The sequence below is a fragment of the Rattus rattus genome, chromosome 2, assembly GCF_011064425.1.
Source record: "Rattus rattus isolate New Zealand chromosome 2, Rrattus_CSIRO_v1, whole genome shotgun sequence".
NCBI classification, from domain to species: Eukaryota; Metazoa; Chordata; class Mammalia; order Rodentia; family Muridae; genus Rattus; species Rattus rattus.
The window spans coordinates 23,321,175-23,331,143 of record NC_046155.1 but is presented as its reverse complement, the minus strand read 5'-3'; the positions used below and the strand labels follow the sequence as shown (position 1 = coordinate 23,331,143).

Sequence of the window (9,969 nt, the reverse complement as noted above, 5' to 3'; positions counted from 1 at the left end):
ACAGACATACATGCAGGCAAAACATCAATGCACATAAAATAAAGAAATTATACAATAAAAGGGCAAAAAGTGTGAGTGGACAAGTAATTAATACACTCATCCCAATTTTGAGAGCATCAGATGGTAAGTGTCATGCTTCCAACAACAGGTACAGAGTCAACAGACATCTTTTATGTTCTTTGGAGGTCATGTGAGCACCAGCGAAGGAAATTGCAGATGAGGCCTGGGGTTCGGGGTGGGGGGGACCGCAGTCGCAAACTTGCAAGCGACCCAAGCACAGGTTTCCAAATAGTAAATGCAATTCACATATTGCTCTAAACTCAAAATTCTCTAAGAAGAAAATCCCGACACCTACAGAAATCGGTCCTCGAATCACAGTCCCTTCCAGTAACACCCAGACCAGCATCTACGCCTCCTGAAGCCACAGAGGCGGGCTGGTCGGGGCGTGGCCTCGGTTTTTGCGGGGCGGAACTGCGCAGGCGCGTCGCGGCCGTGGGGCGGGGTCAGGCGGGGTCAGTTAGCGCGGGAGCCGGGCGCGGAGGCTCCTGGGCTGCGGCTCGCCGGGAACGGAAGCCGCTGCGGGACGCGGAGGAAGCCAGGATGGCGACTCCGAGTGGGAAAGCTGCTGCCCCTAACCCCCAGGCTTCCAAGAGGTCTCTCCCGAGAGATGCTTCCTCCGAATTCCCGAGCAAGAGAAAGAACTCGAACCCGACGTCGACGCTGCCGCGGCCGTCCGGACTCTTCGTCGAGGGCTCAATCGTCCGCATCGCCATGGAGAACTTCTTGTGAGTGGCGGCAGGCCGCACCTGGGAGGGGAGCAAGCGGCCCGCAGGCCCGGGGCCGTGGGGTGTGCCCGGCGATGGGGAACCGGTCTGTGCCAGGCTAACCCTGAGGCGTTCCCTGCCTAGGCCGTGGAGACTGGCCTTGTTGGCTATAGTAGATGTGTGGCCTGATGTCTTTTATCCACCCAATGGTTTTTGGAAGGCGTCGGATGCAGTCGGATATGCTAAGGGGTCAGGTCTCTGCGAACCTCGATCTGCCAGGGACCTGTGCACTACACAAAACTCAATAGGCAGCAGTTACATCGGAGTGGCAGATTTTGAAAAGTGTACATGTTTTCCGAGTGGGCAGATAAGATGCTAATGGTTGGTTAGAGTGTACCAAAGAAATTAAATCGTGTTCCCAGTTTTTGTACCTTCTTGGAGATTCTTGACCCCTTCCAATTCCTCGCCCCCACCCCAACTAGTTGAGATTCTAAATGTTACCAAAAATATTATCATCTGTTTAGCATCTTAGAGTTACTCTTTCAAGATACCTTTACCTAAATGTAGGCTTGAATAAATTAGAGAACTGTAATAACAATACCATTTTTTTCAAGCACTTAAGTATCAGGGGTTACGTTTGTTTTATTTACACATCGCTGTATTTCTTCCTGTCTTTGTTGATGATATAAACTCAAAGCTATTGGCTTTTGCCCGGGTCTGTATAGATTCTAATAGCTGAGTAGCTAATTTGAATCCCGATCAGGGGAGGTAAATAAATGTACCCAGCATGAGGTTATCTGCTGTAACTTATCTACCCAGGATGTCAGAGAGGCACGGAAGACTGAAAAGGCTAAGTTCATCCACAACTATCAGAGCTTTGTGAAGAAGATACTAAAACCGAAAAGAAGGGAAGATGATTACACAAAGAAGGAACTGCCTGAAAGCCAGTTTGTAATGTTTAGTGAGTGACCTAACATAGACTATAAAAACATATGTTGGAAACTATTGTTCTGGCTTTTCTGTTACTAGGCTAAGGAACTCCAGCATCACCCTGCAGGCACTTGGGAACCTGAGGGATGGTTTTGAAAGGGTGCCAGACAGCAAGCAAGGATATTTAAAGTAAGAAGGCAAGAATGCAGGGTGAACAGAGTAGAAGTTGAAAGGTTATTTGATAAGATCTGCCTCTGGATTGTGAGGCATGAGAGTGGAGGAGTGCCCTAGTTCTTCCCAAGTCTGTCTCTGGCTAACTGGCCAGGTGTTATTCAAGAGAGAGTAGCTTGGGGAGAATAAATAATGAACGCAGTTGAGCGCCTCTGTCTTGAACTTTCCTGTGGGATAACTAAGAGAAATGTTGTGTGGATGGCCTGGAGCTCAGAGAGAAAGAATAAGTCGCTCTTACTCTCTCTTACCCCCTTGCTCTTTGTACTTCTCCGTTCTTGTCCTTATCCCCCTCTTCCAAGTGCCTATGGCCAGCCGCCTTTCCTCTCTTCTTCTACTCTTCTCTCATTAAACCTCTCCACATGGAAAAAAGAAAAAAAAAAAGAATAAGTCACAGACTTGGGAGTCATGTGTATAGGTGGTGATTGATGTTACAGAAGACTTTGAAATTACAAAAAGGAAAATATAAATTGGAATTAAAAAGTCTTTATTGTAAGAATGAGAGAAGATGAGCTCAGCGATCCATCTGTACAGGAAGGTAAGATGAGAATCCTGAGAGGCGTGTCAGAGAAGCTTAGTTAAAGTAATACTTAAAATACCGGCTCCGTTGAACTCGTGATGAAGCCTCCTTCGTTTAGCAATTGGAAAAAATGTTTTCCGTTTGATAAAGTAGTTCAAAAGAGAACTCTTTAGACTGTGGAAGAATAAGAGAGAAAAGCCTGGACAAAAAGCAGTAAAAAGAGAATGTAGTTGGGAATGCACAGTTGCGTACGCTTCTGTTTATTTAATGTAAGAGTTTAGATTTGGGGAGTCTATTTGGGTTTTCTAGAGGAACAGAACTTACAGAATGCATCTACATCCATCTAGAAAAAGGCATTTATTAGAATGGCTTACAGGCTCTGGTTCAGCTAGTCCAACAATGGCTGTCTACCATTGACAATGTCTCTAAGAATCCAGTAGTTACTCTGTCTGTGACACTGGATGTCTCCAGTGGTCTTCAGAATCCTAGAGAAGTAGACTCTGATGCCAGTGAAGGAATGGACTTGGCAGTGAGAGCAAGAGTGGAAACAAGTAGGCAAAGAGAACAAGCTTCCTTCTGTGTCCTTTATATAGGCTGCAGGCAGAAAGTGTGGCCCAGATTAAAGGTGGATCATTGCACCTCCAAAGATCCCATTTCAAGTAATTTTAAGAAAAAAAAATCCTTCACAGGTGTACCCAGCTGTTTAGGTTTTAATTAATTCTAGATGTAGCCAAGTTGACACCAAGTTGTCACAGAGTAAGGCTGAGAGAAGTGAATACCAAGCAAGTAGGGAGGCTAGGCTTAGAGAATTCAAATGGCCTAGAGATAGGATGGGAGGTTGCTATGAGGGAATTTAGTCAGATGGGGTTGAGAGTGGAGAGAGCTATACTATGTTGGTGCTGGGAACCAAACTTGGAGCCTCTGGAAGAGGATAAAGCTCTCATCAGTGGAATCATGTCTCCAGCCCACCTCTTTTTAAACAAATGATACTAGATTTCCATGTGTATCCCTGTAGATCTTTATCACATGTACATTTTTGTTACCACCTGGCCTTTTAAGGTTTTAAGTGTTAAAGTTGATGTGCTTTGTTAAATTATTTATATAGTTATCACGTTAGTTGTACTCTGGCATTTATTCTTGGGGATTCGTTAGGTGTACCTAAGCACTAAAAATCTAGAGAAGGAATATTATTTATAGATCCAATTAAGGATTTTGAAAGGCAAGCTAGAGGAATGTCTACGTTTATAGCTTGCTTCATGTCTTGCCGAAGCTGCCTCGACAAATAATGAGAATTAAAAATAAGTAATGAAGCCACATTGTAGCTTGCTCCTTTTTAATCCTTATACTTATAAAGCAGAGGCAGGCAGATCTGTACATTCAAAGCCAGCCTAGTCTACAGAGTTCCAGGACAGCCAGGGCTATACAGAGAAACACCATCTCGAAAAACATAAATAAATAAGTAAATAAAAAAATAAATAAAATGAATCTTAAAAATATGTAGGAGAAAAATCACTTAAGAGCTCACAGAAGCAGCAGATATACAAAACTTAGAGTACTGAATATAAATTAAATGTTCAATTCATTTAACTGTGGACTAACTGTGTAGGGGGTTAGAGCATACTGGACGCCATGGTGTATATAAGGATTACAGATCCCTCTGGTTATATATATATCCTTGCCTTCTCCCAGAGGAATGGGGATTATTAGAATGTAAACTGTTACGGATTCTTGAAATCTTATTGCAGCATATTAAAGGAAGTGATAAAATGAAGCTGTTGATTTGATGACGTTGTCATTTGAATAATTGTTAGATTGCTTTAAATATTAAAATATGAATTATCTACTGTTTTAATTGAAGAAAAATATGTTAGAGTAAAACATTAGGAAAGAAGCCATGGTTTTTTTGTACAAATTTGTTTTGAAATTATTTTACAAAATTTAAGGTGAAAATAAGTACAATAGCTTTGATATAGTCTCCCAAAAGAGGATAATGGTTTCAAACTTGGATTGTATATTTCTTGGCAGGATCTCACTATGTAGCCCCAAACTCATGGGTTTGTTTTAACCAGGTTTTTAAAACCCTGCCTCCTGAATGCTAGAATTAAAAACATGTGCCACCATGCTAAGGCCCTGTGCTCTTATTTTACATATGCATTGTTACTTTTTCCATTGATAGAGTTTTCCCCTCTATACGTTGATTATTTAAAATTTACAGGGTTAAGGGTAGAACTAGGCAATAAAACATTTACCTGCCATGTAAAAGGCCCTGGCTTGACTCTTCGGTACCTCATCCCCCTAAATATATAACTAACATTCTATTCATAACGTTAGCTGGCTTTAAATGAATTATGAAAGGGTTGTGGATAATGCAAAGAACAAAAAGATGCATTTACAAAGAAAAGATTTTTCTCTTATTTCTGTTTAATGATTTGCTTCTTTACAATTCAGAACATATGACATCTGTGAAGTGTCTCCTGGGCCCCATCTGAATATGATTATTGGAGCCAATGGAACGGGGAAGTCAAGCATAGTGTGTGCCATTTGCCTTGGCCTAGCAGGCAAGCCTGCTTTCATGGGGCGTGCAGACAAGGTGAGTTAACGTAATTCCTCTTTGGTTTTCGGCATTTCAAGACAGGGTTCTCTCTGTAGCAGCCCTGACTGTCCTGGAACTACCTCTGTGGACCAGGCTGCTCTGGAGCTCAGAGATCTGCCTGTCTCTTTCCGAGGGCTGGGATTAAAGACATGCACAACCATGCCTGACTTACTTAAATTACAGAATTTTAAAGAAAATTCAGAACTATTTGTTTTTATAAACAAGTTAATGTCTACATTTTAGGTTCTTAAGTATGCCAAATGAGCATTCTTTTACCTAGAACTTCTAGAAGGACACTGTAGTCTCAGGAGAAAGTTCTGGTTACTTTTAATATTGCTCTAAGACAAAGAAGTGATAACAGCCATCACAAATAAAGAAAGATTATTCACCACAAAGGAATTTTCAAATAAACCTGATGTCTTCATAGGGAAATCTGTCAGATTGTTAGATACTAGGTTAGATGTCTGTAAATTAACAGTGAACAAAATGATGTAGTTAAAAGTACCATCTGTGTCTGTGTGTCTGTGGTCTGGAAAAGGCTGTCCTGTTCCCTGGAGCTAGCGTTACAGTTGTGAGCCATCCATTCATTGTAGGTGCTGGAACCAAGTTCTGGTCCTCTGCAGTAGTGTAACATGCTCTTAGCTCCAGGTATAACAATAACAATGCAAGGGTAAGTAACCTAGGAGTAAATTAACAAAGATGTAATAATGATATACAAAAATTATAAAATTGTATTTTAAAAGAAAAGTTTGAGGGTAAGTGAGATAATTCAGTGGGTAAAAGTGATTGCTACCAAGCTGCTGAGTTCTCTGAAGCCCACTGGTTGGGAGGAGAGAGCCGATACACAGGACATGACATGTGTTCTGCCTGCAGATAAATATAATTTTTAAAAGTTAAATAAAAAGTATTTTGGTAAAGTTTAAAGTGAACTGCTGAGAACACTGCAGAGTTAGTCAGGGCTGTATGTAAACAATGTGATATAATGCTACAGAATTGAACCAATACTCCCTAAAATTATACATAAATCTATTTAAAATCCAGTTTTTAAAAACAAGCTGTATCAGAGATATTTGTAGGCTAGAAAAGATACTTTACTCTTTTAATAAATTAACCTTGTGGCCTTTAATAGCGGTCTGAACATCAGACTTTCATTTAGAAGATAAGGAGGCTGAAGAAGTTAATTGCAAGGACTAGCTCAGATTTTCATATATACTCTGTCAAGTCATGAATGAGTTCAGTCCCTCTTCATTGGTCTCCTGGGTTGTAGTCTCTAATTCTGTACAGTTAGAATGGGTTTTGCTGTAGTAGTTTTTACCAGCCTTGCAGTTTTTATTTTAAAGAAACTACATTTCTTTTTGGACTGGTAGAGACCTTAAGGGAGGCCCTGGAGTGCCATGGTTCCTAAATACAGACTGTTGGCCTTCTGTATCTACAGATTTACTATTTACGTAAGATCTAAGTTCTCAGCAAGAATACTTTATTTCTATTTAAATCTAAGTATAAAATTTTATTAGAAGTCAATATAAATCATCTGTATAGATACTTTATAATAAATAAGAACTACCCCCCCAATTGGTATCAAATATTTTAATTGTTTCAGGACAGTACACAGTTTGCTTCTTCAGATCTGTCGTCTTTATATGAGAAACAATGTTAAGTTACTTGCCAGCCAAGGCTGAAGAGTATGTGTGACAGAGTTGTCATTGGAACCCATAGTAGGAATTAAAGATAACAGGTTATAGGACCCCTGCCCCCATTTTTTTGATCTGTAATTTCATTGTCTATAAAATTAGTTTAGTATATGGTTCAGGATTGGCAATTGAATTTGGAAAGTTGCAAGTTTATCTTAGCAGCATGTAATAAATGGTAATTTGTTTGCAGTCATTCTCACAAATCAACATGATTAAAAAGATTATTGCAAGGTCTTATTTTGTGTTTTTAAAGTGTGTGTGTGTGTGTGTGTGTGTGTGTGTGTGAGAGAGAGAGAGAGCCTACCTGTGGGCTCATTTTTCTTCACAGTTGGATTTAGATGATGGTGAACCACCCAGCATAGGTATTGGGAGCAGAACACAGGTTCTCTGAAGAGCAGCAAGTGCTCTTACTCTCCAGCTCTTGGTTTTTATTTATATATTATGTAATGTTTTGCTTGTCACTACATTCTGATTTAGCTTTTTTTCAATTTATTGCTCAATACCTTAAAAATATATAAACTTTATGATGCTGTACCTACCTTATTTTGTGTTGTTACCACTTTTCCTAGTTTTTTAAAATGTTTTTATTCTTTGATAATGTCATACAATGTATTTGATCATATTCATTTTTCCCTATTTTGTTTTGTATTTTGAGATAGGTTCTTATGGAGCATTGGCTGACTAATAACCTAGTCTGTTGTTGAGGGTGACATTGAACTCCTAATGTTCCTGGCTCCTTCTACCACGTGCTGAAGGCTTCTGTTATTTTAGTATTTATTATTTCTGGAGCTCAAACTTAAGGTCCAATCTGATGTTTTCATTCTTTAAGCTCATAGTTATCAGAACTAGTTCAGATGTCTTATTTTACTATGTAAATTATCATTTATTTTTGAAAGGTACTTGGTGGCAAGTCTGTCTTAAAGACAGAATAGGTACTGTTAGAGTGGCTGTTAATGTTTAATCTATGCACCTCTGGGGTGGTCTGCAACAGTAGTAGATCTGGTACAGACCTTTGTAGTTGTAGTATAGGACTTGTTCTGAAAATACATAGTACATAGGCTCAGGAGCTGGGTTACCCAAACTCAGATCCTCTCTCTTCCGTTTCAGCACCTTTTTATTAGCAGCTTTGTAAGAGTCTTAACTGCCTAGCACTGAAGTGACCCGTAATGTAACTGCTGTGAGTTCTGTAGTACAAGAGGAGCAGAAGGACCTGGTCTGTAGCTTTTAGAAAGTGGAGAGGAGGACATTCATGTGGTGATGGGAAAAGACTGATTTAGCGAACAGTAATGACTCTAGCTCTCTGATGGTTTACTCGGAAATACTGTTGACACCACTCACTTACTCTCCTTACACTGTAGGTTGGGTTTTTTGTGAAGAGAGGATGTTCCAAAGGTTTGGTTGAAATTGAACTGTAAGTATTAAAGCTTCTAAAACATTCCTTTTTAGTATAATTTTTCAGCTTGTATTTATGCTTTTTTGATGACTTTGGAAAAGAATATTAATGTAATATTGTGGCAAATATACTTTTTAATGTGTCTCTTAAAAACAAATTTATTTTGGAAAGGTTCTCAAGAAATTGTAGTTTAATGGAATAATAAAACAGAAGTATACAACTGATTAATATACACTAAGAAGTTGTCCTTAGGTCTGATGTAGGTACATTTCATAATTCTAGCACTTAGGAGGTAGAGTAGAGGCAGGAAAATAAGGAGATGGATGCTATTCAGAAGAGTCAGGAATTCAAGGTCATTTTCTACTAGATAACAAATTCAAGGTCAGCCTGGACTACTTGTCTAAAATGGACAATCACACACCAGAGAGAAATGGTAGTCTTTCACAAATTTAAGTATGTTTCTTTTTGCCAGGTTTGGACTACTTAGGCTGGAGCATAGCATAGTAGTAGAGTTTACCTGATGTACTTAAGTCCTTGACTTTGATCATCTTCTGAGAAGATGGGTGAACAGATGAGCAGTATGAAGCAAGTACTTCTGAAAGCAAAAAATAAGTAAATACCCTTCTTTCAGATTCTGTGTGTGCCTAAGATAGGGTTCCATAGTTGTGAACAGATACCGTGTTCAAGGCAACTCCTGTAAGGACCCCCACAGAGGCACACTTCCTTCAACAATGACACGCCTCAGAACAGTGCCACTCCCTGTGGGCCTAGCGTATCAAACCATCACTGTACTAGGTAATGGTTCCGTATAGGCATAGATTATAGTTCTCTCTGGATTCAGAAGGAATACATGAAGGGATGAGCAATCCATGATTTACTCTTGGGTGCCGAGTTTTTGGTTGGGGAAATTTGTATTCCATGGAAGTCAGTTTTGACAAAGGATGTGATTGAAGAATAGTATAATGATTAAAGGATAAATAAACTCGTGTTTCAGGATTAAATTGGCACTTTTTTAAATTTCAACCATTTAGGTAATTTTTGAATGTTAACCAGATAGTAACTGACATGGCCTACTGGGGGATAATAACAAACAAAAGCCAATGTTTCCAAGGTGGGAAGGATTCAAAAATACCAGAAAGAATAAAAACTGTAGTACTATTTCTTAGACTTTGGGATAGGAAAAGTAATAGAAATGTTTTTCCTAAATTTCTCTGTGTTTTGAATATAAAAGCTTTTCAATTGTTCTTTAATTAGGTTCAGGACTTCTGGAAATCTTATAATCACCCGTGAAATTGATGTGATAAAAAATCAGTCCTTTTGGTTCATCAACAAAAAACCTGTAACCCAGAAGATAGTGGAAGAACAAGTTGCGGCCTTGAACATCCAAGTGGGCAACCTCTGCCAGTTCTTGCCTCAGGTCTGAGAAAAGTAGAAATGAACATGGGGAATTTTTCATTAATTATTTGTTTTCAAAGTTTTATTTATTTCATGTATGTGAGTACACTGTCGCTGTTCTCAGACACACCAGAAGAGGGCGTCGGATCCCCACTAGAGATGGGTTGTGAGCCACCGTGTGGGTGCTGGGAATTGAATACATGACCTTCGAAGAGCAGTCATGCTCTTAATCACTGAGCCATCTCTCCAGCTCTCCTCAATTCATTTATTTATTTATTTACTTTACATCCCAAGCATAGCTTCCTCTCCTTTTCCTCCCAGGCCCACCCTGTGACTCCCCCACCTCCCAGCTTCTCTCCCTCTTTAGAGAAGGGGAGGCTTCCAAACATGGGGAAATTTTGTGTGTAATGTTTTGGCTTTATGCCATAGAAAATATAAATACTATTCAAGAGGTA

The 9,969-nt window shown here is 39.6% G+C and overlaps 1 protein-coding gene across 2 annotated transcripts in view; it reads left to right on the top strand.

Moving 5' to 3' along the window:
* Window positions 1–529: 529 nt before the first annotated feature.
* Window positions 530–9,969, top strand: part of Smc5 (structural maintenance of chromosomes 5) — a 61,920-nt gene continuing 52,480 nt past the window's right edge. For both annotated transcript variants that reach the window (XM_032891722.1, XM_032891721.1), the window contains exons 1-4: window positions 530–785; window positions 4,891–5,032; window positions 8,085–8,137; window positions 9,374–9,536. In XM_032891722.1, coding sequence (XP_032747613.1) covers window positions 601–785; window positions 4,891–5,032; window positions 8,085–8,137; window positions 9,374–9,536 — 543 coding nt within the window. In that variant the 5' untranslated portion in view covers window positions 530–600. The remainder of the gene's footprint in view (window positions 786–4,890; window positions 5,033–8,084; window positions 8,138–9,373; window positions 9,537–9,969) is intronic.